At 53.2% G+C, this 26,235-nt stretch overlaps 1 protein-coding gene across 1 annotated transcript in view; it reads left to right on the top strand.

Moving 5' to 3' along the window:
* The first annotated feature begins 9,012 nt into the window (after positions 1-9,012).
* Positions 9,013-26,235, top strand: part of RAB40C (RAB40C, member RAS oncogene family) — a 41,849-nt gene continuing 24,626 nt past the window's right edge. Inside the window, exon 1 of the mRNA XM_069870253.1 lies at positions 9,013-9,338. Coding sequence (XP_069726354.1) covers positions 9,197-9,338 — 142 coding nt within the window. The 5' untranslated portion in view covers positions 9,013-9,196. The remainder of the gene's footprint in view (positions 9,339-26,235) is intronic.

Raw genomic sequence — 26,235 nt, 5'->3', positions numbered from 1 at the left:
GAGTCCAACTGTATCTGTCCAGTGCTAAACCAGATCCTAACCAGATCCTGAACTAGACCCAGGCACCTTGTCTGTCTGTCTTTTTAATATCTCCAAGGATGGACACTCAACCACCTCCCTGGGCAGTCATTCCAGTGCCTGAGAACCCTTTCTGTGAAAAAATTATTCCTGATGTCCATTCCAAACCTCCCCTGGCACAACTTGAGGCCATTTTCTCTCATCCTATCACCTGTCACCAGGGAGAAGAGACTAACACCCACCTTTCTACAATCTCCTCTCAGGCAGTTGTAGAGAGCGATAAGGTTTCCCCTCAGCCTCCTCTTCTCTGGGATAAACAACCCCAGGTCCCTCAGCCGCTCCTCATAAGGAGATGCATTCTGCCAAAGGGTATTTTGGAGCTTTTATGCTTCAGCCTTCAAGCCAGCTGATGAAAACCAAGACGGAGGATCAGCTTGTGGAGTCACACTTTGGACCCGTCCACTGGGGTTGTCTGGGTTCATAGGAGATTTGTTCTTTTGCTTTCAGGTGGACTTGGATTCACCCCCACTGCAGCACCAGAGGAGGTGTTAAGCATAGAACCAGCAGGGCTGGAGGTGCAGAAACACCAACTGCTGTACAATTGTGCCTATGTGGTCTCATCTATGTTTTTTTTTCAACAGCAAAGAGTGTTTTGGGGAGTGCTGAGCCCTGAGCTGACACCAGAGCTGAAGCGCAGCACACAGCCTCAGCCCCCAGGCTGAGCCGTGGCAGTTGAGAGCTCTGGGCTCTCCCAAAGCTTGAGGTTTCTTTGCTTTGTTGCAATGTAAGGCGAACGTGGCTGTGCTGAGCCCCGCTCTGGCTGGCGTCTCTGCCAGATGACCGCAGCAGCCTGGCTGCTCACCCAGCTCAGGGCGGCGTGTGCTGCGCTCCCTGCCAGGGCCAGAACATCTCTGTTTCTCAGAGACCAGGGCAGAGCCTCATCGTGGGGTGCCTCGTCTCTTGTGCTTTCTGATAGTCAAGGACTAGGAATGGTTGGACTCGATGATCCAGTGGGTCTTTTCCAACCCGGTGATTCTATGATTCTATGACTTTTTAAAGTTATCTCAGATACGAGGCATTTAAATCCATTTCTGTCCCCAAAACTGTAGACATGTATCTCCTACGAGAGCTTTCCTGCCTTGCTTCCACAGTGCAGGAGTGCTCGGGTTTTGCGTGTCCCAGTCTGATTGCATGCTCTTTGGGATTTGAGTCTTCTCTTCCCTTCCTGGGGATGTTTTCTCTGTGCACACGAGTGTGATGTCCCTTTCGGTTGTTGTGTGGATGTTAGGCAGGAGTAGTAAGCTGCTTCCAGGCGTGCCAGCTCTGCTCACCCCAGCTGAAGGTTTTAGCGTCACCATAACCTGCTGTCACTTTTCACGCCCAAAGTGACTGCATGAAATGGGAGGTGAGAGGTGGGCTGGATCCTGCCCTGTTCTCTGACTGTTTAAGGAACTGGGGGTGGAGGAGGAGGAATGGGAGGAGGAGGAATGGGAGGATGCGTTGTGGCTGCATGGAAGGTTGTCTGCATGTTCGAGTGGGAGAAGGTGGAGGGGAGGCAAGGAGCCGCAGCAGGGTGCCCTTTCATAGAATCATAGAATCACCAGGTTGGAAAACACCCACCGGATCATCGAGTCCAACCATTCTCATCAATCACTAAACCATGTCCCTCAGCACCTCATCCACCCATCCCTTAAAACCCCTCCAGGGAAGGTGACTCAACCCCCTCCCTGGGCAGCCTCTGCCAGTGACCAATGACACTTTCTGTGAAAAATTTTTTCTTAATGTCCAGCCTGAACCTCCCCTGGCTGAGCTGGAGGCCATTCCCTCTCATCCTGTCCCCTGTCACTTGGGGGAGGAGCCCAGCTCCCTCCTCTCCACAACCTCCTTTCAGGTAGTTGTAGAGAGCAATGAGGTCTCCCCTCAGCCTCCTCTTCTCCAGGATAAACACCCCCAGCTCTCTCAGCTGCTCCTCATAAGGCCTGTTCTCCAGCCCCCTCACCAGCTTTGTTGCTCTTCTCTGGACTCACTCCAGGGCCTCAACATCCTTCTTGTGGTGAGGGGCCCAGACCTGAACACAGGATTCGAGGGGCAGTCTCACCAGTGCCGATTCCAGAGGGAGAAGAATCTCCCTGGACCTGCCTTCAGTCAGCACTTGCACTGGCAGGATACGAGTGTCCTACTCCAGCCCTGTGTTTCATCTTTGTACTTGGAGAGGTCACAGCAGAGAAGGGATTATGGCCCCAGGAACATAGGCTGCTTCAAGATGTCTCTGGTGAGATGTTTGGTTTATCTGTACCTGCGAAAAGCCTCTTGTGGTGCAGCCGCTGCCTATTCAGTCACAGCTTAAGCAGGAGAAAAGGAAGCTCTGGGCAGGTCCAGACATTCCTGAGCAGAGGAATCAAGGAGCTGCCCAGAGAGCCTTCAATGTCCTTGAGGACATTGTGGAGGGAGGCAGTGTTACACGTTCACTGCTACTGAGAGGAGATGTCCTCTTACGTTAATCCAGGGGAAAAGGGCACATCACTGAAGAAAGCAGGCATGGCAAAGCCCCACCACCACCACTGCGGACTCGGAGTGGAACATTACCAGATGCTTGAACTGAGGAGACAGATCTTTGTTGTTCTTTCACAATCAGTGCTCCAAATTCTTGTACAAATACAGTACCTTCTTGTTGTGGAATATCGATGCCCAAGTATTGCTCTCCTCTCCAGATGTGTGTGACTCCAGGTTGTGATCTGCCAAGTGGATGGATGCTCTGAATGATGTTTCTCACTTCAGCTTAAGTCAGAGGCAGGGAGCCCCATCCTTACCTTGTGGTCAGCAGAGGGATTTGCACTTCACCTCCCTCTCATGTTTTCACTGCAGCTACTAAATGAAATTCCTCCTGCTTCCTCCCATGCCTGCATAGTTTGGGTTATTAACTGCAGTGAGAAACTTCATTATTTTTGGTTTTGTGAAAATAATGTTCCTAAATATCCTGGCTTTCAAAATCTTTCTGAGACCAAACAGCTCGCAATGGTCCTGATCATGGTTGTCATCGGATCAGAGAATGGACTGGGTAGGAAGGGACCTCAAAGCCCATCCCATTCCACCCCCTGCCATGGGCAGGGACACCTCACTCTGCTTCAGGGGCTCCAAGCCCCATCCAACCTGGCCTTGAACACCTCCAGGGATGGGGCAGCCACCACTGCTCTGGGCAACCTGGGCCAGGGCCTCCCCGCCCTCATCATGAAGAATTTCTTCCTAATATCTAATGTAAATCTTCCTCCCTCCAATTTAAAGCCATTCCCCCCTCATCCTGTCACTCCAGGCCTTTGTAAACAACCCCTCCCCAGCTTTCCTGGAGCCCCTTTCCAGTACTGGCAGGGCCACTATGAGGCCTCCCTGGAGCCTTCTCTTCTCCAGGCTGAACAACCCCAACACTCTCAGCCCGTACTTTGGGACTGAGTGACCCGAAAGCCCCAGAGACAGCACAGAGCCATGAAAAGCAGATGTGACCTTCTTGTTGGGAACCTGCCATATGAGACCTTTGATTGCTGGATCTAGTTACTGAAGGCTCGTATTGACTCCTGGGATGGTGAAATAACAAACGGAGCAAAAAGCTCCTCCTCAGACCCAAGAGCTGGAATCTTCTGTGATGCAGAGGACCTTGAGTCACTCAGCTGGTAGACAACAGCCCCCCGTGGGTGCAGTTCTCCTGTCAGGCAGAACCCATGCCTGGGATTTGTTTCTCACACTTGTTGTTCTCCCTGCCCATGATGATGTCCAAGCCTGTGAGTTTCTTCTGCTGGACATTTGCCATGGATCTCCTCTCCCTTCCGAGTCACTGCGGTGGAATATTCTCCCACACCCTCTTCCGATTCTGCGCGGAGACATCACAACAACTCAGCAGACATCCTGCTTGGGAACATTTGACCTTATGTCATCTCTCTAATTAGAAGCTGGGATCAGCATCATCTTCCACAGCAGCACAGACTGGCCTAGCGCTGGCATTTCCTCGAGGAAGTGCCTGCTGGTAAGGGTCTGGCTCTCAGTTTATCAGATCCATGTTGTCCACATCAGTCCTTGAAGGAGTAGCTCAAAATTCCAGATCCTCTCTGATTCCCACCACCACCCCTTGCAGCTGGCACCAAGCAGGCTTTGCCAGCCACCATTCAGTGTCATCTTGCAGAGTTTTTTTTAATAGAATCATAGAATCATAGAATGATTTGAGTTGGAAGGAGCCTTAAGGATCATCTAATTCCAACCCCCCTGCCATGGGCAGTGGCACCTCCCACTAAACCAGGCTGCGCAAGGACCCATCCAACCTGGCCTGTAGCATTTCCAGGGATGGAGCAGCCACAACCTCCCTGAGCAATCTGAGCCAGGGCCTCCCCACCCTTATTGTGAAGATTTTCCTCCTTATGTCTAGTCTAAACCTGCCTCTTTCCAGTTTAAAGCCATTCCCCCTTATCCTATCACCACAAGCCTTTGTAAACAGCCCCTTCCCAGCTTTCTTGTAGCCCCTTCAGGTACTGGAAGGTCACTCTAAGGTCTCCTTGAAGCCTTCTCTTCTCCAGGCTGAACAACCCCAACTCTCTCAGCCTGTCCTCATACGGGAGGTGCTCCAGCCCTTGGATCATCCTTGTAGCCTCCTCTGGACCCGTTCCAACAGCTCCATCTCCTTCTTATGTTGAGGGTTCCAGAACTGGACACAATACTCCAGGCGAGGTCTCACAAGAGAGGAACAGACTGGGCAGAATCCCCTCCCTCACCCTGCTGGCCACGCTGCTTTGGATGCAGCCCAGGACACGGTTGGTTTCTGGGCTGCGAGCACACGTTACCGGTTCATGCTGAGCTTCCCCTCAATCAGCAGCCCCAAGTCCTTCTCCTCAGGGCTGCTCTCAGTCACGTCATCGCATTAATACTGCATTCCATTATTATTATTTCTCCCACCTTACAGTTCCCAGCGCCGACACAGCCCTCAGGTCGCCTCTACACGTGGGCATGGGGTTTGTGCAGGGAAATGTGACTCGCTGCCTGCAGAGCTCCATCCCAGAGAGAAACTGCCTTTGAGAAATACTTTCCTTTCCCAACCAGAGGAGCGTGTGGCAATGCTGGGAGGAGATCTCAGTAATTACTGCTCTGAAGGCGCTAGTTATGGTTTGGGGAGTTTTCGCTGCCTGTGCAGCTGGACTGTGCCTCATTCTGCTGGCACGTGTACCATCAGGCCCACACGTCTGTATAATCTATTCGTTGACTTCCACTCTCAGTACCTTGAGGCAGGAAAATCTCCTGCTTTGTTGTCACGCAGGTAGTGAGTTGCTTTCCTCCTGCCCTGCGCTGCCTGATCCTGCTGCCACACCACCATCTTCTTGCTTTGCTCCAGCCCTTAGTGCTTTCCTCTCTATACCTAGACCTGCTGACTACACCACCACAGAATCACAAACTAGGTGAGTTTGAAAAGGGCCTCTCAGGACCATGGGGTCCTACCCCCCTGCTCAAGCAGAGCCACCCAAAGCCAGTTGCCCAGGACTGTGTCCACATGCTTTTTGAATATCTCCTGGGATGGAGACTCCACCACCTCTCTGGATAACCTATGCCGGTGCTTGGTTACCTTCAGAGTGAAAAAAGTATTTCCCGATCTAAAGACAGAATTTGATGAGTTTCAATTCATGCCTCTTGTCCTGTCATCGTCTTATGCTGCACTAGGAGACACCACAACTCAAACCTCTTCAGTGAGCAGAAAGATTTGCAGTCCTGTGTCATCTCTGTTCCCAAGCAGTTGTGTTCACGGACTGCTCGACCATTCCTTTGGCTTCTTGCGGGGATCGGAGCCCTCTGCCACGAGCAACAGAGGGAACAGAACTGGTGGAGGGGCTGGGGAACAAGGGTTATGAGGACCAGCTGAAGGACCTGGGGTTGTTTAGCCTGGAGAAGAGGAGGCTGAGGGGAGACCTCATCACTGTCTACAACTGCCTGAAAGGAGTTGGAGCGAGGTGGATGCTGGTCTCTGCTCCCAAGTGACAGGAGATAGGATGAGGGGAAATGACCTTAAGTTGCACCAGGGGAGGTTCAGACTGGACAAAGAAAAAATTTCTTCACAGAAAGGGTTTTCAGGCCCTGGCAGAGGCTGCCTAGGGAGGTGGTGAAGTCCTCATCCCTGGAGGGTTTTAAAAGACAGGTAGATGAAATGCTTGGGCATATGATTTAGCAGTGGGCAGGTACAGTTGGGCTTGATGATCTCAAAGGTCTTTTCCAGCCTAGCAATTCTATGACATTTGCAGTTTAATGAGAAGTGTCCGAATGTGTTTGCAGGTGATGTTTGATTGAAGAAGTTTGATGTCCTGATTAAGAAACACTGGTACACTCTCTCTTTGCATTCTGGTACCAAGCGTTAAGCAGGAGCCAAGGGCTTGCCTTGCAGCAGCACTGGTTGATTTTAAATGTCACCATAAACACCATTTGAAGGTGATTTCCTTCCCACCACAGCCTTGATGTAAAACACTGCAGTCCTGCTTAGCAGCCCAGGGAACACCCCCTGGCTTAGGAAATAGCCTTGCTTCCTGCTCACTGCGGTGCCGTTCTGCGGACAGGAGCACCGAGCAGAGTGGTGGCTATGCTGACGGTGCCGGTGGCTCCATGCGCAGCAGGGACCGGAGTGGCTCTGCGTGTGCCAGCTGCTTGCAATTGAGAGCTTTGGGATGGAGGTGTTTGTCCTGCTGACAGGTGTGGACTTTTTGGTTAATTAAACCTTTTAATCAGAACTTGAATGGATTTTGATTACACTGGAGTAAAGATGTTGGGAGAAAAATTGAGCTCTCCCCTCTTGTTTAACTTGCTGCCTCAGCAGCGTGTGCTACGGGGACAGGGCAGGAAGGCTGCTGGAGGCTCAGCTCGTCATCGCGGCCCTGAACCCTGACCAGGCAATTCCTTGGTCTCTGCTCTCCACACACACAAAGTATTTTCCTGCTTATCCAGCTGAGAGCGTTTTGCTAAGGCCAAATCATGAGCCTGTGCAAGGGACACTGATCTGGTGGATCTGCCACAGACCTTGGAGACGGAGGGTCGAGGAGGTGCTCCTCCAGCTCTGTTTGTCCCTCTGATTCAGTGCCTGGGTCCATTCTTTTCTGTGAGCTGCCCAGGCGACAAGCCTCTGTGGCACTTACACAGCACAGGCTGAGCAGGAGCGCAAGCTGTTCCTGGGATGATGCTCCCAAAACAATCCCAGCACCCTGGGCCACCCACCTTCTCTTGTGATGCTTCCCAGATGCTGAGGGAACTGGCGTTGTTTAACCTGGAGGAGGCTGAGTGGAGACCTCATCACTCTCTACAACTACCTGAAACGAGGTAGTGAGGTGGGCGTTCATCTCTTCTCCCAAATGAGAAGTGATAGAACAAGAGGGAATGGCCTCAAGCTGCGTCAGGGGAAGTTTAGATTAGACATTAGGAAAAATTTCTTCACAGAAAGGGTTCTCAAGCACTGGAACGGCTGCCCAGGGAGGCAGTGGAGTCCTCATCCCTGGAGGGGTTTAAAAGGCGGCTGCCCTCAGAGGCCACCTTCCTCTGAGGGTGGAAGGTCCCCTTGGCTGCCCTCTAGCCAAGCCCTCTCCCTTCATTCCTTCTCTATCCTCCATCCATCCCTTCTCCATCCACCCCCTCTTCCTCCATCCCCTTTTCCATCAATTCCTTCTTCCTTTTCCCTCCACCCTCCCTTCCCTTTCCATCCATGAGTGACCCCAGCGTGGGCAGCAGCGCCTGGGCGAGTTGGGGTTGGTGGGGATTTGCCCCTTCAATTGCCCCAAACATCTTGGGCAGGGTGGAGGAAGCAGAGCCCCCGTGTGCTGCTGTGACGCTGCCCCTGGCGCCAGTGACACCCCAGCGGAGCCGGGAACCTGCAGGCTGATGGCCTTGGACAAACACACCGGCTCCTGCTCCTCCGGCACAGCCCTAGGGCTGGCACCGAGACTTAATTTGCTGCTGCACACACCTGGATGCCCACCCACATCTGGATGCCCACCCCACATCTGGATGCCACCCACTCCTGGGTGCCTCCACACCTGGATGCCCACCCCATGCCTTGATGCCCTCCACACCTGGACGCCTCACATCTGGACACCCACCCTACACCTGGATGCCCATTCCACATCTGGATGACCATTCCACACCTGGATGCCCCCCACAGCTGGATGCCCCCACAGCTGGATGCCCCCCACAGCTGGATGCCCCCACACCTCTTTGTCTGCCCCACAGCCGGGTGCCCACCCCACAGCTGGGTGCCCCCACACTTGTTTTTCTGCCCCACATCTGGATGCCCCCACAGCTGGATGCCCCCACATCCGGATGCCCACTCCACCTGTTTCTCTGCCCTACATCTGGATGCCCCCACATCTGGATGACCACCCCGCCCACCCCCCATGCCCCGGCTGGGCGCTGAGCCCCGCCGCCCCCCCCTCGGACTCGCTGTCCCGTCATGCTCTGCTCCAGCGCCCCCCTCGCGGCCGCGGCTGCCCCGCCGCAATGCACGCCGGGAGTTGTAGTCCGCGCGTGCTCCCGGCCCCGCCCCCGGCCAATGGGCGAGGAGGGGACCGAGGGCCCGCGCTGTTCCCCCCTTCCTCCCTCCTCTTCCTTCTTCTTCATCCGCCTCCCGCTGCTCCTCCCTCCCCATCATTTCTCCTCCCCATCCTCCTTCTCTCCCTCCTCCTTCTCATTCTCGCTCCTCCTCCCTCCCCATTCCCCTCTTCCTCCTCTGCCTCCTTGTCTCTCGCTCCTCCTCCCTCTTCCTCCCCATCCTCCTCCCCCCCATCCCTTTTCTCCTCCCTCTCCTTCTCCCCATCCTCCTCCCCCCCATCCCTTTTCTCCTCCCTCTCCTTCTCCCCATCCTCCTCGTCCTCTCCCTCCTCCTCCCCTTTCTCCTCCCCTCCTCCTCATTTCTCCTCCCCATCCTCCTCTCCCTCCTCCTTCTCCCTCTCGCTCCTCCTTCCCCCCCATCCCCCTCTTCCTCCCCATCCTCCTCCTCCTCCTCGCCTCTCGCTCCTCCTCCTCCATCCCCATCCCCATCCTCCTCCTGCCTCTCTCCTCCCCCTGCTCTCCCATGCTCCTCCTCTCCTCCTGCTGCTGCTCTCCGGCCGCAGGTCCCGGCGCGGGGCCCGGCGCGGGGCGGAGGATGCGGAGCGGGGCCGCGGGGCGCTGAGGGAGGATGGGCACGCAGGGCAGCCCGGTCAAGAGCTACGATTACCTGCTGAAGTTCCTGCTGGTGGGCGACAGCGACGTGGGCAAGGGCGAGATCCTCGAGAGCCTGCAGGACGGCGCCTCCGAGTCCCCCTACGCCTACAGCAACGGTGCGGAGGGGCTGGGGCTGGGGCTGAGATGGGGCTGGGGCTGAGATGGGGCTGGGGCTGAGATGGGGCTGGGGCTGAGGTGAGGCTGGGGCTGAGGTGAGGCTGGGGCTGAGGTGAGGCTGGGGCTGAGGTGAGGCTGGGGCTGAGGTGAGGCTGGGGCTGAGGTGAGGCTGGGGCTGAGGTGAGCTGGGGCTGAGGTGAGATGGAGCTGGGGCTGAGGGGTGAGATGGAGCTGGGGCTGAGGTGGGGCTGAGCTGGGGCCGGGGCTGAGCTGGGGCCGGGGCTGAGCTGGGGCCGGGGCTGAGCTGGGGCCGGGGCTGAGCTGGGGCCGGGGCTGAGCTGGGGCCGGGGCTGAGCTGGGGCCGGGGCTGAGCTGGGGCCGGGGCTGAGGCTGGGGCTGAGCTGGGGCTGGGGCTGAGCTGGGGCTGGGGCTGAGCTGGGGCTGGGGACGAGATGAGAATGGGATGGGGGTGCGATGGGGCCATAGCAGCACCGGTACCCACAGGGTCCTCGGGCAGGAGCATGGGATTTGCCTTTTTCTTTGTTATTCCCCCAGCTGGGAGCGTAGCGCAGTCGCTGGCAGCGGCAAAGCCACTGCTGTTACCTCCCATGCTTAAGCCCTGCAGAATAATTCAGCCAAGGAGGGGTCTGATCTAACCTGGGGATGCAGGAACCCCGCAGCCCAGCTGGACTCTTCCAAGCGGAGCTCGGCCTCGCGCCTTGAGCTGCTCTGCCGTGGCCAACGCCAGGGCCCAGCCGTACCCAGGGTGAGCAGGGTCCGTAACAAAGGAACGGGAGCCTTGTTTCCAGGCTGGCACTGCTCACCCTTGGCGGCTTGGCTACCTCCTGCACAGCTTGGCTGGCCACCTCCCGCAAACATCAGGGTTTCTGATGGGGCCCGCGACAGCCCAGTGTCACAAGATCGTAATTAAGAGCCAGGGAGCGGCGCAGGGCTGATTCCTACATCCCCTCGCTGCAGTCAAAGCATAACACGGCCTGGCAGGGTGCAGGTCCTGGGGTGGTTTGCAATCTGTCATCCTTCCCCCAGCCTCCGTGCAAAATAACATCCCCAGGGGCTTGACAGAAGTGATGCAGCTCGGAGCCGGCCTCATTGCTGCAGCTGGTGGGGCTTCGTTGTGCCCGTAAGCAGGAGTCTGAGGGGAGCGGGTGCTTCCTGATGCTCTGTGAGGCAGCTGGCTGATTTCGGAACGCGAAGGAGCAGCGTGGCTCCTGGCTCTGTGCTCGGTCTCCGGAGCTACTACGGCTTCGAAGAAGCTGATGCAAGCACGCACCTGCTCCATGGAGATTTACGGGGAGGTGGTGACTCAGAAGCCAGGATGCTTGTGAAATGAGAGCAGCAAATTCTGGAACTAGAAGACTGTGGTATCATTCTCCTCCTTGGGTGTCTGGCTGGGCTGGTGCGGTTTGCCTTTGGGGAGATGCTCGGTGCTTTTAAGCTTCCCTGAAAAGAGTTTGTGCCTTGGAACAAGCTGCCTGGTTGGGAGCTGTAGAGCTGCTCCTGGAGTTAGCGATTACTGAGCAGGCAGGGATGAAGAGGGTAACGGGGCTGCTGTTTGAGGTGTTAAAGCTGGAATTGTCTGCTGACAGAAATGGTTTTGCCTGCTGGTTTGAAGCAGGCGATGCAGGAGTAATAACTGCAGCTGTGGAGTGCGTGCGTGGTGGGTTCTGTGCTGTGTAAACCCCACAGAACTGTCGCTTTGGCTGTCGCTATAAACGCTTTGTCTCTGTACTCGCTATTTTAGAACAACAGCGAGCCACCATCTTTCCTCTAGGGAAAGAAACCCCTGTGAGCTGCGATTTTCAGAACCTTCCCTCGTCTTGCGGGCAGTCAGACCTCTTCCGAATTAGAGAGTTGGCTCCTGTACTGGTTTGTCACAGGGACAGACCTTCAGATCGGCTCCGCTTCTGCTCCCTCCGCGAAGCTGTGCGCCTTTTCGATAATCAGATGGAGTAGCTTTGAAATCTGAATGAATTTGATGGTGCTGATATTGCTGACAGCTTCAACAATCAGACTCCCTCTGTCTCTGGCTCAGCTGGGACGTTCGTATGGGCAGGGAACGCCGTGGCTCTGCCCTGACAGAGCCCGTCCCTCAGCGGGAAGGCACCTGGATGCTGGGAGCAGCAGCACTTGGCCTCCTTTCGCACACGTGTCTAGTGCCGTCCTGAAAATACGATGCTGAGAGGTTATGGAGAGGCTCCTTCTGTAACTCTTTTACTTGCAAGTGCATTTGCCCTCTGCCAGGGGAGGTTCAGGCTGGACATCAGGAAAAAATTTTTCACAGAAAGGGTCATTGAGCACTGGAACAGGCTGCCCAGGGAGGGGTTTGAACCACCTTCCCTGGAGGAGTTTAAAAGACGAATGAATGGGGTGCTGAGGAACATGGTTTAGTGATTGATAGGAATGGTTGGACTCGATGATCCAGTGGGTCCTTTCCAACCTAGCGATTCTATGACTCTGTCTGTTCGGCTCTGGGAAGGGGCACTTTTCAAAGTGATGCTCTGGAAATGAAGTGCTATATTTTTACTGCTTTCGTCTGCCGTATGCCTGGCTTCTGGAAGAGCGTTGGAGGGATTCCTCACGTCTCTGTGTGCATCTGGGTGTTGGAACAGCAGGAAACTGAGAGATCATAGAATCACTAGGTTGGAAAGGACCCTCTGGACCATTGAGTCCAACCATTCCTATCAGTCACTAAACCATGTCCCTCAGCACCTCATCCACCCATAAAGCTAAAGCTCTTTTTTTTTTATCAGCATCGCTCTGTGAGCTGTAAGCAGCGGGCAGCCGCCGCTTGCTTGTGTCTGGGATCGGAAAGCCTCGGACACAATGTGAGCCGTGTCTTTCCTGTAGTTGCTTCTGTCCTCCTCGCTCAGGATCCCTGAGCTGAAGCATCGCCTCTCGACACAGCCTCATACCTTGGCACCTCATAAATTTAGACACCGTGGTTCCAATTGTATATGGCAAGGCCTTAGCGATGTCCTGTATCTAAATCGATGCTAGAAATCAATCTGCTCTGTGGTGGTGGTAACTCCCTGGGTGCTGGTGGCCTTTGCAGTGCAAGGTGAGTGATGCCCCTGACCATTGCTGCACCCGAGCTCAATGCAGAACTTCTGGTGACATGAAAACAGCATGTTGAGGAGGAATTTGAGGTCTGTTTGTCGCCCACGTGGTTCATTGTAGGTTTGTGCTGAAATTACTGAGCGTATTGGTCTCCGGGAGCATCAGGGCAAGAGCAGGGAGTTTATGTCCAGTGGCTGGATATTGTCACCTCCCACCCCAGGAGAGTTTGGAGTTGAGTTGCACTTACGTTTTGCTTTCTCTTGGCCAGCTGCAGAATGCCCTAAATTAAGTAATCTTACCAGTATTTTGGTGAAAACATGAGCTTTTGGGAGAACATTACGGTTCTTTCTTCTGGGCTTCCTGTGTTGTCCTTTTCCCTGATCTGCAGGGACGGAGGCAGGAGGCTCCTCTGAGAGCCCTGTTGTTGCTCTTAACACCTGGAGGACCTCACCTGGGCACCGAAAATTCTGCTTTTCCTCAGATGCCCTCCCCTCTCAGCCCTCACTCCTTTCCTGAGGTGCCGGGGAGGGTGGCTCTGTCCCCTCTGTCATGAGCTGCCGTGGTAGGACGGGCTCAGAACGAAGCTGCCCCCCTCACTTGTAGGTACAAGTCAGCCACACGGGTCACATCTCACTTTGGTGTTTCGTTGTCTGTTTGGGGTCTGTCTTTGTGTCCTTGTCCTTCCCCAAGTACCCAGGTGGGACAGAAGCGTCTCTGGTTGCAGGGTGGATGGTGAGATGTGGTGGAGCCGGGTGTTGAAGCAGGTCTGGTGCGTGTGTCCCACCAAAGGGAGCGAGGCTGCTCCTCACCCGAGGGACGCAGGCTGTGTCACTGCCCTGTCACACCTCCACTCCAATACCCGGTTACTCGTGTGCTGAAATGATCTTGCCTGGCTAGTTTGTTGGCTTTGCTGGAGAAGCCTGTCCTGCTGGGGCTGTGTCAGCCCCGGTGAGTCAGGGTAGGACGCCGGGCAGGTTCGAGTGGCATCGCTGCCAGGTGACGCGGTGCCCTGCGTGCAGCCCATCTTCCCACGCAGCCGTGACTGTGGTGTGCTCCATCCTCACATGACGCAGGGCTTCTTCTGCAGCAGCCTTCCCCCTCACCTGCTGCCGTTCCCATGGGAAAGGAGAAACGTGTGTCAGGGAAAGAGTAGAACGTGGTTTGGAGCAGATGGCTTTGATTGGAAGGGGGACGGGTTTTCAGTTTTATTTTTTTCCCCTGTCCTCAGCTCGTACTAAGAAAGTGGTGAGAAGGAAGCCTTGTGCCTGCGCTCTCGTCTGCTTTTGAAGAGCATGTGGAAGCTAAATGGAAAGCGTTGCGCTCCCGCAGGGATGGAGCTGTGTCTGGCTGGGGTGCAGGCACCCCCTTAGCTGGGACTTTGTGTCTTTGAGCACCGTCCTTGGGTGCTCTGTTACCCCTCTGCCATCCAAAGATCCAAGGAAATGTTCAGAAAAAGCCAACTTAAGTGCTCAATTGCAATAGCTACTGATGAGTTTTATGGTTCAGATGAAAACCAGAGCTTTCCGAGGAGTTTTTCCCCCAAAGCAGCAGTGCAAGGAATGCAGGTTATAGGCTGGGGCAGCTTGTTGTGTGTGCAGGGAGCACAGTCCAGGGCAGTGCAGCTCCCTGGCTGGGAGAGGCAGAGGCAGCATCACTGAAAAGTGGCTGAAGATGCCACTTAGCCCAGGGAGGGGGTCAGGGACCGCATGAGTGCTGCTTAATTACCAGCTTGTTTATTTGAGTGAGCCGCAGCTTTGGATGTCTGTCCCCTCTGGTTGTATTTTGTGCAGCTGTCTAAATTTGGAAGTCCCCGAGCCGTCCCTTTCTTTGCAGCAGTTGCTCTCTCGGTGTGTCCTGTGAGCCCTTAGTCACCAGAAGCATCACCTGTAGAACCGCTTTGCTTTGTGCCACAGCAGCTTTCAGATCATACCCAGCAAGAAGAGCGGCTGTACCACAACCGGCATGCAGGGATAGAGGAAACGTGCACTTTGTCCGGCTTCCACGTCGCCGTGGAGGGCGTGCAAGGGGATGCTTCTCCATGCTCCTGGCCTGTTGAGGTTCCCAGACTGACCGGGGCAGTCTCTTGCCCCTCACCTGCATCCTCTGCATGTGCTGCTGTGTTTGCCTGCAGGTCCTGCTGCTGCAGAGTTTGCCATCACCGGTTCGCTTTCCCCTAATGAAAAGCTCTTCTGAAAGTTTGCTTTTCCTTAACAAAGCATGTGGCCGAGCCGTTCTGCTTTCAACTTCTGCAGCTCCAATAAGGACAGGACCTCTGTAATCACCCGACAACATCTTGCATCCCCTTCTCGAGCGTACACGGAGCAGTCGCCGGGTGTCCTGTGAGCAGGGACACCTCGGGCAGGGACAGCACTGATGTGGTGGCACCTTTTGGGCCAAGAAGGCCAATGGCATCTTGGCTTGGATCAGAAACGGCGTGACCAGCAGGGCCAGGGAGGTTCTTCTCCCTCTGGAATCGGCACTGGTGAGACCGCTTCTCGAATCCTGTGTTCAGTTCTGGGCCCCTCACCACAAGAAGGATGTTGAGGCTCTGGATGTTGAGTCCAGAGAAGAGCAACAAAGCTGGTGAGGGGGCTGGAGAACAGGCCTTATGAGGAACGGCTGAGAGAGCTGGGGGTGTTTAGCCTGGAGAAGAGGAGGCTGAGGGGAGACCTCATTGCTCCCTCCAACTACCTGAAAGGAGGTTGTGGAGAGGAGGGAGCTGGGCTCTTCTCCCAAGTGACAGGGGACAGGACGAGAGGGAATGGCCTCAAGCTCTGCCAGAGGAGGTTCATGCTGAACATTAGGAAAAATTTTTTCACGGAAAGGGTCATTGGGCCCTGGCAGAGGCTGCCCAGGGAGGGGGTTGAGTCACCTTCCCTGGAGGGGTTTAAGGGACAGGTGGATGAGGTGCTGAGGGACATTGTTTAGTGATTGATGAGAATGGTTGGACTCGATGATCCAGTGGATCTTTTCCAACCTGGTGATTCTATGATTCTATGGCACGAGAGCTGCAGAGGTGGAGCACTGGCGTGGGATTGCAGCTGAGTGCTCATCCTGGTGTTGCTGCAGTGTATCCAGGCTCTCTTTGGCATCAGCAGGGAGGGAAATATCGATCCTGGTGCCACTTCTCTGTGGCTACCTTCTCCTCCTGGCCTGGCCGTGTGCTGCCACGTGTGTTCCTGCTGGCTGTGGAGCAGTCTTGTCCCTGTCACTGCTGGACGCAAGCTGTCCAGAGGGGCTGCGCACCCACAGAAACGGTTATTTGTTTTCTGCCATGACAGTATTACTCGGAATAATGTTTTATTTTGAGGTTTTAGCGCTCTGATGCGAGGGGAATTGAGGCAAAATGTTCTAAGTGCAGCCTTGCCATCACGGCCCTGCAGTGGCTGCAGAATTGATCTGTGGGGGATGCTTCATCTGGACCGCCCCGGCCGTGCTGCTGGAGATCTCTTCCTCTGGCTGGTAGCGTGGAGGGAGGTTGCTGCAGCAATTCCCTGTGTCTGCCAGCATTTGCATCAGTGTCCTTCAGGGATGTTCGTTTCCCTGTCATCAGGGACGCAGAACTGATCTCATCAGAGCAGGCTTTGGCTCAGAAACAACTTCAGCATCTCTTATTTCTGCATTGTTTACTACTTACCCTTTGCATGAAAAATAGTTCCAAACATACGGTGTTGAAACTCTGCCTCTGCTTGATGTGGGAATAACTGGCTGTGGCTTCAGCTTAACACAAAACAAACCCTAAAACGAAGCAAGCAAACAGAACAACAACACCCACCCTGCAGACTGAGTGCTTGGCAGGGTTTGATGCCTTCAACGCTCTCTCAGGTCAGGGTTCAAGATGCACAGCACTGTAGGTTCTTGGGTGTGCGTTGTCATTTAGGGAGTTTGTGGGTTTGTTGTGATTTTGTGAAGCTGGGGACTTACCCTGCAAAGTTCTCAATGGCACCAGGCAGCTCTTGCCACCTCTAACCTCTGAATAAAAGCTTTGCTGTCAATGCATTTGAGCTCTAAGTGCACAAAGCTGGCACGAGGATAAATTGGGATCAGGAAGAATGTTCTTCCAGTAACTGTTTCTCAGAAGTTCCTCTGTGTTTTTTATTTTTAAAAAGCAGGTAGGCTTTGCTCTGTCCCAATCATTGTCCCCTCCTCTGGGTGTGTGTGGGGGTTTGTTTGGTTGTTTCCGTATATATAAGCCGCACAGGAAAGCCCATGGAAAATGTCTCCTCCTCCTCCGCCCTGTCTCTTTCAGCTTTTGTTTCCAGCTGTTCCCTGGCATGTTTTCCGCCGCCAGCAGCCTCCCTCTCTCGGAAGAGCAGAGCATCTTTCCCTTGTGCTTCGAGATGAGGGCTTGGAGCTGAGGTTTTATAACCCTGCTTTTCATCTCGTTCTCTCTCCCTTCACTCCTCACCTTCCCCTGGCAGCGCAGGCTCGGCCGTGGTACAGAACGTGATGTCATCCCGGTTTCTGTTTGATTGCAGGCAGAGGAGGAGGAAGGAAGCTCCGATGTGAAAATCTTCAGCTCCGTTTTGCTAAAGGCTTTTGCTGTGAGCTGGGACTCACCTGGAGGAGAATTGCCCTGGGCTGTGGGTGCCAGTGGCTCAGGGCTAGGTCCTGTATGTGTCTGCAAAAGCTGCATGTCCTGCAACGCCGTCTCTGAAGGCATTTGTTCCTGTAGGGCTTCTCCCTGCAGAGAGCATTTTTTATGTAGCCATAGTTTTTTAGCTTTTCTTCCTCTTTTCTGCCTCCTCTTTGTCTCATTTCCATCACCCAGCTGGGAAGCCAGGCAATATCATATCATTTTGAAGCTCTGGTGCCTGTCTGGATGTGGATATCGCCCTGGGGTGCTCTGTGCCCTGTGGGTGCTGAGCAGTGTGCTGCCCTTTCGGCATCGGGCACTGAACTTGGACAAAGACCCTCGTGACATTCAGACAAAATATTTGATATTTGAACCATCAGCAGTTAAGGAGGAGACAGGCAGAAAGGGTTGTGGAGGGGCTGTGTTTACCTGGCCATTTAACAAAAGGTGCTGTACATCTCTGCAATAATCACATTTCAAAAATACACGTTTTTTTCACTTCTATTTTTCCAGAGATGTTGTTTTAACTTATTTTCCAGCCCAGCATTTGAGTTCCCTGACCCATTTGGGGGTTTTATTGTGCCACCTTCCTGTCCTAGCAGATGGTTGCTCTGCACAACCCCGATCACATAAGCAGGAATGACCCCCTCTCCTATTTCCTTCTCTTGCAGTTCTAGCAGCAGCAGCCTGCAAGCAGTTTCATGGAGGATCCTGGGTAGTGCAAGGATTGGCTTAGTCCGTACGAGGCCAGGCTAGGAGAGTTGGGGTTGTTCAATCTGGAGAAAAGAAGGCTGTGGGGAGATGTTAGACCAGCTTCCAGTACTGAAAAGGGCTCCAGGAAAGCTGGGGAGGGGCTCTGGATCAGGGAGTGCAGGGATAGATCAAGAGGGAATGGTTTTCAGCTGAAAGAGGGGAGATTGAGTTAACATCTTATAGAATCATAGAGTGGTTCGGGTTGGAAGGGACCTCAAAGCCCATACAGTTCCACCCCCTGCCACGGGCCATTGAGAACACTTGCCCCATGTTAAGCTGCACGGTGCCGAGAGGTGGAACTCTGGCTGGGGAACCTCTTCCATATTCTGACAGTGAAGGGAGTTTGGGCAAATACTTGGATTTTTTTTTGAGTGTTGCAGGGTTTTTATCTCTCCAAGTGTTTGTATGGTAATCCAGCAACAGTGAGCATTGTTGTGGTGCCCTCTGCTTTTCCTCACAGCCTGGCTTTGTTTCCGAGTGCAGCTGTAGAGTTTTTATGGAGATCTGAACTGCAAAGCATGAAGAAACTCTTTTGTTTGTTGTCGCTTCTGTACATAAAATCATTTTTTATTTTCTTCTAAAGCACAAACCCACTTAACATCCCTGGTTCTGAGCTGACTTTGGACTGTTTTGGTGGCTTCCCGGGTGTCTGCTGAAATTGTCTGAGCTTTAGGAACACATTTGCTTCTGGCTCCAAACGCTGTTTTCGGCTGCAGTTGTCATCCTTACATGAGGCCAGCACAGAATTCCTCTCTGTGAGGACCTTGTAGCTGTTTAATGCTGCTGGGCACTGGATGGCGCGGCAGGGAATCGTAGAACCAGGGCTTGTGTTGGGTTGGAAGGGACCTCAAAGCCCATCCGGTCCCATCTCTGCCCTGGGCAGGGACACTTCCCACTGGATCAGGTTGCTCAAAGCCCCATCCAACCTGGCCTTGAACCCCTCCAGGGATGGGGCAGCCACCACTGGGCCACCTCTGGGCAACCTGGGCCAGGGCCTCCCCACCTCACAGCAAACCATTTCTTCCTAACATCTCATCTCAATCTCCCCTCTTTCAGCTGAAAACCATTCCCCCTTGTCCCATCCCTGCTCTTCCTGATCAAGAGCCTCTCCCCAGCTTTCCTGTAGGCATGACAAGACTTTTGCAAATCTGGGCTTCCTAGAGGTCTTGGAATAAGTGGTTTGCATTTGGTTAGTTGCAAAACCAACTGAGCAGTTACTTGTCTGAGATCCCCATCTACAATCCCTGAGCTGCAGGTGAAGGTGCCTGCGAATGAACACCCTCAGCCATGAGAAGCCCACTTGTGAAAGGCTTCCAGTGTAAACCAACAGCACTCGGAGATGGAATGAGGCAGGCACGAGGGGAAGACGAGGTATGTTTTTCAGGAGATGACCCAGAAATTTGGATAGCATCAAATAACTGTAAGGTGTTTGTACTCTGTCCCTGCATGTGTCTGTACATGCCGACTGTATCGCACGGAGCTGCAAAGCACCACGGGAGCAACCCTGAGCTGGCAGGTGCTCCGTGATGCACTGAGCTGCCTTTGGGGCCGTGTGCTCCTGGCCTCAAACCAGCTCCAGCTCATCTGCTGCGCAGTTAAAGAATGGGAAGCTCCTGGTTACCTGCTGGTGAGTTGTGCAGCAGGAGTGGATGTGGTGTTTGCTGCGTGAGCAGGAGATGATGAAGGCTTGAGCAGATGGCTTCTATCTCTCCCTGTCCCCCAGCCAGCACCGTGTTGGAGCTTCGCTGGTCTCCTGCGTGCCTGTTGAGAGCAGAGACCTCTTGTTCCCGTTCCCAGGGTGGCTACTCAGCTGCAGCTAACGACAGGAGTGCAGGAGTAAAAGCGTGTGCGTTGGAGCCCTCAACCCAGCTCTGCAGCCAGGTCAGGGGCTGTTGTGCAGTGGTGCTGTTGGGGGACTCCTGTCCCCCAGCTCCTCACAGAGAAGTAGTGGTACTGCCAACATGAGTGCCGACACCAAAAGGCACAGACCTGGATGAATCCACCTTTGGTTTAAAGTGTGTGTTTTGCAGAGTGCTCTTTTGATGGAGTTAATCTGTTGTTTGTCTCTCTAAAAAAAAAAGGTGATGGAGTGCGTGACTCAAACTGATGAGCTCATGTGTTGTTTGGAAGGGATTTTTTTTCTGTGGCTTACAGCTCTGAGCTGACTAGCTAAATTGCTACTGTTAATGTGCTGTTGCACACACTTTTTAGGGTCGGATGACTTCATCGGTTGTTGTTTGAATAGCTCGAATTCTCATTTTTCGTCAGCTGGTGTTCATGTGCTCATACCACGTTTTTTCTAAACAACTTAGTATCACTTAGAGCCGATGGAAAAAGTAGCCCCTCCTCTGAGTTATCAGGAGGAGCTGCAGTGGCAGGGAGTGCTCTGGTGTTTTACATACAGGTGCTGCCGCCAAGGTTTTAAGTCCCTTGAATTGGAGGATCCTGATCCCTTTGGATTGTCTTTGGTACACATTTTGGTGTGGGTGCTGGCCCCAGCACTGCCTGCCGAGCGGGTTTTGCTGTTGGACTAAAGCATCCGCTGGCTACACAACCTGTTGGTGTTGAACATGTGTCCAGCAGCTGGCAGCCCCCAGCCTCATTTGGCTAGAAATGAAATGAGTCTTTCTGTATCGACGACTATCCACAAGTGAACGATTCTGAGATGAGCCTCCAACCCCAGCTGCCTTTACACTCGTGGGCTGGTGAAGGCACCAAAAAAATCCGGAACCCAAAAACCCCCAAAATAAGACATTTTGAAGTACACTCATAATGCATCCCAGCTTTGTATTCTGCTTCTTGGAGCATCCTGGTTGCTGGACTCAGAAAGTGGAGGTTGGTGGGTGTTGGACATCTCATTATAAACCCTTCTTAAACGAAGAGGTGGAGGATGTGGGATGCAAGAGAGGGAACGTGGTGACAGGGGTTCTATGTGCGTGTGAGTAATAACTACAGTTGTGCTGTGGAAATACAGTTGTTCTGCAGGAAGGTGAGTCCCAGGAGCCAGTGCCCACTTGGTTTTGAGCCAAGAGGCTGTGGAGTAGCTGGTGAGTTTGTACAGTGCTGCCCATATTGCAGGAACATGCTCTGGAACTTCTGGAGTTGTGCTGTCTCTCTTGGCCTGCTGCACTCATCTTTTGACCTCAGTTTTGTGACTTCCCACCTCTTGTTTGTTCTCTTGGGTTTGTTGGTGAGGAGGGGACTGGCTGGATGTCTCTGCTTCAACCTTGCCCCTGGTGCTCCCAGCTGTCAGGTGTGGGGCGGTGCTGCTGCCCCAGAGGAAACAATTAGTGCTTTTCATCATTAAGTTGCCCCTGTGGAAGTGTGGATCGGGGTCAGTTTACCAGCCGGTGCTGTTGCTGGCCATTCCCTCTGCAATGCGTGGTGCACCACGCTCGCTCCGGCTTTCTGAAGGAGCCAGGCAGCTTCACACAGAGCCTGCATGCACAGGGGCAAGGCTTTCCATTTCAAACCCAGCCATGTCAGCCGTGGCTTAGAAAGGTCATAGAATCACCAGGTTAGAAAGGACCCACCGGATCATCGAGTCCAACCATTCCCATCAATCACTAAACCATGACCCTCACTCAGCACCTCATCCACCCATCCCTTAAACCCCTCCAGGGAAGGTGACTCAAGCCCCTCCCTGGGCAGCCTGTTCCAGTGCCCAATGACCCTTTCCGGGAAAAATCTTTTCCTGATGTCCAGCCTGAACCTCCCTTGGTGGATCTTGAGGCCATTCCCTCTCGTCCTGTCCCCTGTCACTTGGGAGAAGAGCCCAGCTTCCTCCTCTCCACAACCTCCTTTCAGGTAGTTGGAGAGAGCAATGAGGTCTCCCCTCAGCCTCCTCTTCTCCAGGCTAAACACCCCCAGCTCTCTCAGCCGTTCCTCATAAGGCCTGTTCTCCAGCCCCTTCACCAGCTTTGTTGCTCTTCTCTGGACTCGTTCCAGAGCCTCAACATCCTCCTTGTCGTGAAGGGCCCAGAACTGAACACAGGATTCAAGGAGCGGTCTCACCAGTGCCGATTCCAGAGGGAGAAGAACCTCCCTGGACCTGCTGGGGGGCTTCTGATCCAAGCCAAGATGCCATTGGCCTTCTTGGCCACCTGGGCCACTGCTGGCTTGTGTTCAGTCGCTGTCAACCAACACCCCCAGGTCCTTCTCCTCCAGGCAGCTTTCCAGCCAGACTTCTCCTAGTCTGTAGCTGCTCAGGGTTGTTGTGCCCCAAGTTAGCATCTGTGTCCGGTTAGCATCTGTGACACCCTGGGACTCGTTAGAATAAATAGTCATCTTCAGACACTGGTTGGTTATTGCTGATGCTTGGGATAAATGAATTTGTGCACTAATGGCACTGGGCTGACCTTCGCAGCACACGGAAAGGCTCTGGTTACCTGGTCTGTTGTAGAGTCAGAGGTGCAGCCACTGTACTGGCTTTTGCACAGATGAATTGATTGATTTTCCCTCTTTTAATCCAGCTGGAAGGTTTGCACAAGCCATTTGGAGGGAGAGAGTGGGAACTCTTGGTAGCTTGTGTCCTGCTCATATACGTATAAGACGACTGAGAGCTTATGTTACTCATGACTTGCCCATCCCAAAGGCCCAATGCATTGCCCAGCCAGGCTCTGCCAGTCCTGCAGGAGGGTTTCAAGAGGGGACAGCCTGACCAGACCCCTCCTGGGGCTGTCCTGGGAGCCTGGCCGGTCAGGGACTGCCAGGGAGGGAATAGGGCTCTCATGCGTCATCCCAGTTCCGAAAATCCACAGTTGGCTGTGGTATTCTTGCTGTCATCCACAGCATTGTCTGAACTGGTGATAAAGGTTTTAAACTCAGTTTATCCACAGCTCTTGGAGTTCTTGCTGCTGAGAAGCTTCACTGAAGATTCATTCTTAACATTTTCCTTTTGCAAAAGGGAAGATAAAAAGGGTTTACAAACCACTGATCCACTCCAAAGCTCTTCTTGGTGTTTATCTGCTTTTGTCATGGTGAAAACAATCATTTAAGACCAGCTGCACCCTGGGTGGTTGTGGCTTCTGATCCTTCCTAGTGTGTGAAGTAATATGAGCCGGCAGTGGCCCGGGTAGCCAAGATGCCATTGGCCTTCTGGCCAGTATCGGAAACAGCGTGGCCAGCAGGACCAGGGAGGTGATAGTGACCCTGGATTTAGCACTGGTGAGGCCGCACCTCAAATCCTGGGTTCAGTTTTGGCTCCCTCACTCCAGGAAGGACATTGAGGGGCTGGAGCGTGTCCAGAGAAGGGAACAGAGCTGGGGAAGTGTCTGGAGCACAGGGTTGTGAGAGGTGGCCAAGGGCCCTGGGGTTGGTTAGCCTGGAGAAGAGGAGGTTGGGAGGAGACCTCATTGCTCTCTGCAACTGCCTGAAAGGAGGTTGTAGAAAAGCGGGTGTTGGTCTCTTCTCTGAAGTGACAGGTGATAGGACAAGATAAAATGGCCTCAAGTTGCAGCAGGGCAGGTTCAGATTGGACATCAGGAAAAATTTCTTCACCAAAAGGGTTCTCAGGCCTTGGCAGAGGCTGCTCAGGGAGGTGGTGGAGTCCCCAGCCCTGGGGGGGTTTAAAAGATGGGTAGATGATGTACTCGGGGATCTGGTTCAGTAGTGGACAGGACTCAATGATCTCAAACGTCTTTCCCAACCAAATGACTCTGTGATTGCCGCAACACCTGGGTTACAGATTCATCACAGCTTGTCTGTGGAGTCAACTGTGCTGACTGGGAGGTGTTCGGTGCTGCCCCAGGAAAAGCAGGGTTTGCTCGGTACTCTTGACGGTGGTTGCCTGGTTTATAATCACAGCACGCATTTAAACTTTTCAGTTACTGATTTGCCAACTGCTCCCAGAGACCTGCATCCCTTTCTCCTGAGGATGCTCTTGAACACTTCACAGCACAACCCTCCACAGCTGGTTTCTCAAGCTCACTGCGACATCTCAACGAGTTAAAGATTTGACATGTATTCTCTATTTTTGTGTTTTCTATTCCAGCCCTGTGCTCTCCCCTCTTCCCAGCAGTCACTGGTCAGTGTGGCATTAAAACTGCAAACCTTTCAGAAGACCTTTAAGAAGTCCTAGACCTTTTTCTGGACTCAGCAGTGTTGGTGCCTGTAGAAAAACAGAAGAATCTGTTGGGGCTTTGGGGGGAAATCCAACACTTTCAGGTGGACGGTTGCGGCACGGTGGCTTTGGCTGCACCTGTGACAGTCACAGATGGAAGTTCCTCACCAGCCGTGCTGTGCGAGGCACTGCAATAGTGTGGAGAGTATTTCTGGTGGCCTGTGAGCCCATATTAAAGCCCCCCAGAGCAGTGCATTTCTCTAGGGCTACTGACGGATCTGGCACATCTTGGTCCTCAGTCCTGTCTTGCTCCTCAGTCCTCGGAGGACTCGGATGCCATTGTTATTAGAAGGGCTGCAGAACAGAGCCACTCTGGCTTAATTATATCTATAAATGAAATAATAATCCACCAAAAAGCAGCATTAGTCAGGTCAATTGATCGTATTTTCTTATTTGTATAATGCACTGAGTGAAGGGTTGACCTTGGCTTGTCATCATCGTACACCACAAGTTTTGCCCATTGACCTTAGATATCACTTTGAAAATGGGCTGGCTGACTTCTTTTGAATTATAAATAAACTGAACCCAGTTTAATTTAATTTAAAACAAAAGAGAAAGAAAAGCTGAGGCAGCATCTACAGCATCTCTGTACACTGGGGAAGCTGGTTGTGTTTTTAATGTGTCAGCTAACGTGCTTTGGGTGGACAAACAGAAAGTGAGGTGGTGGCTTCCAGCTCCTGCATCAGAAAATGATCCACGTAAGAACCGAGGTGACAAAAGCATCTTTGGCCAGTCTGTTTCATAGACACTGTAAGTGACTTTAAGTGATAGGTAGGATGCCTCTTGGTAGGACAGTAAGCGTGTCTAAAACGTGTCTGCATCTTATTTGAGGGCATTAATTTTTCTCCTATTTTTTTACCTTTGGGAAGAGATTTTTGAGCATCTCCTGGAATGACTTCTGCCCTAGATTTGGAAATAAACTATGTTCTTCTTAAAGATGATGGAGATGTTGCTGCTGGCATGCTGCAGTCCAGCCTTTGAGGGAGCTCACAGGGAAACCTGCTTTAATGTGGGGCAGCAGAGTCCCCCCATCCCTGTGTCATGAAGCCCTTCATCCCTCTGTCATGGAGTGATCCCAGTTGTACAATTTGGAGGTGTTTAAGGGACGGGTGGACGAGGTGCTGAGGGACATGGTTTAGTATTTGATAGGAATGGTTGGACTCGATGATCCGATGGGTCTTTTCCAACCTGGTGATTCTATGATTCTATGATTTTGGTATTTGCAACGGTGCAGCGAAGCTGTTGTTTAGGGGTTGAATCATTAGAGCACCTCTGGAGGAGAACACAGCATTGGGACCAGTAACCGACAACACAGAATTGACTCTAGGCTTGCACTGAGAGCTGGAATCGCTCTCGCCACAACACTAAGTGCGGATCACGTTGGAAAGCTAAAGGGTGGAAAAGGCACATGCTGCTCTGCCAGCTGTAAGGTTTTGCTGGAATCTGTTTTTTTAAGGGGAGGTGACCCTTCTGGTCCCCTGCGCCAGTGTTAGGGCAGGATCATCCCAAGAATCTGCTGCGGCGAAATTGCCTCCTTTTCTCTAAACACAGGGCAAGGAAGCAGCTGTGTTCACAGTAGTCGGTATTTGTAGACCCTCATTCACATAAGCCATTTAAAGCCATTTTCCTGAGATATTAGTCTGTTTCAGGGGAGAGCACAAGAGTGGCGTGTTCTACCTTTTCCAATGCAACTTCCAGTTCCCTGTGTCTGCTTACCTGCTGCCTCCCCTGTTGTGTTTCCAGTTGCTGCTCCTGCAGATGCAGGTGAGGGCTTGGCAGAGCAGAGGGATGTCTTTCTCCGAGCCCTGACTTCCCAAGAGGAATGGGGACACTTGTCATTTCTCTCAGAGGGGTTTTGCTTCCCACCTGCTCACATCAGGTGTAATCTTTCAGGTGGAAGCCTTAAGTTTAAACTAAGTTAGGACTGGGTGCAGCTTTTTTTCAGGTCATAGAATCACAGAATGGTTTGGGTTGGAAGGGACCTCAAAGCCCATCCAGCTCCACCCTCCTGCCATGGGCAGGGACACCTCCCCCTGGATCAGGGGCTCCAAGCCCCATCCAACCTGGCCTGGAACACCTCCAGGGATGGGGCAGCCACCCCTGCTCTGGGCAACCTGGGCCAGGGCCTCCCCACTCTCATTGTGGAGAATTTTTTCCTAATGTCTAATCTAGATCTTCCCCCTTACACTTTGTAGCCTTTCCTCCTCATCCAATCACTCCATGACCTTGTAAAAAGCCCCTCTCCAGCTTTCCTGGAGCCCCTTTCAGTACTAGAAGCTGCTCTAAGGCCTCCTCAGGGCCTTCTCTTCTCCAGGCTGAACAACCCCAACTCTCAGCCTGGCCCCATAGCAGAGATGCTTTGTGGTCT

This window comes from Phaenicophaeus curvirostris, chromosome 16 (assembly GCF_032191515.1).
Source record: "Phaenicophaeus curvirostris isolate KB17595 chromosome 16, BPBGC_Pcur_1.0, whole genome shotgun sequence".
Classification (NCBI taxonomy): Eukaryota; Metazoa; Chordata; class Aves; order Cuculiformes; family Cuculidae; genus Phaenicophaeus; species Phaenicophaeus curvirostris.
This window is presented reverse-complemented; position numbering and strand designations above follow the sequence as displayed.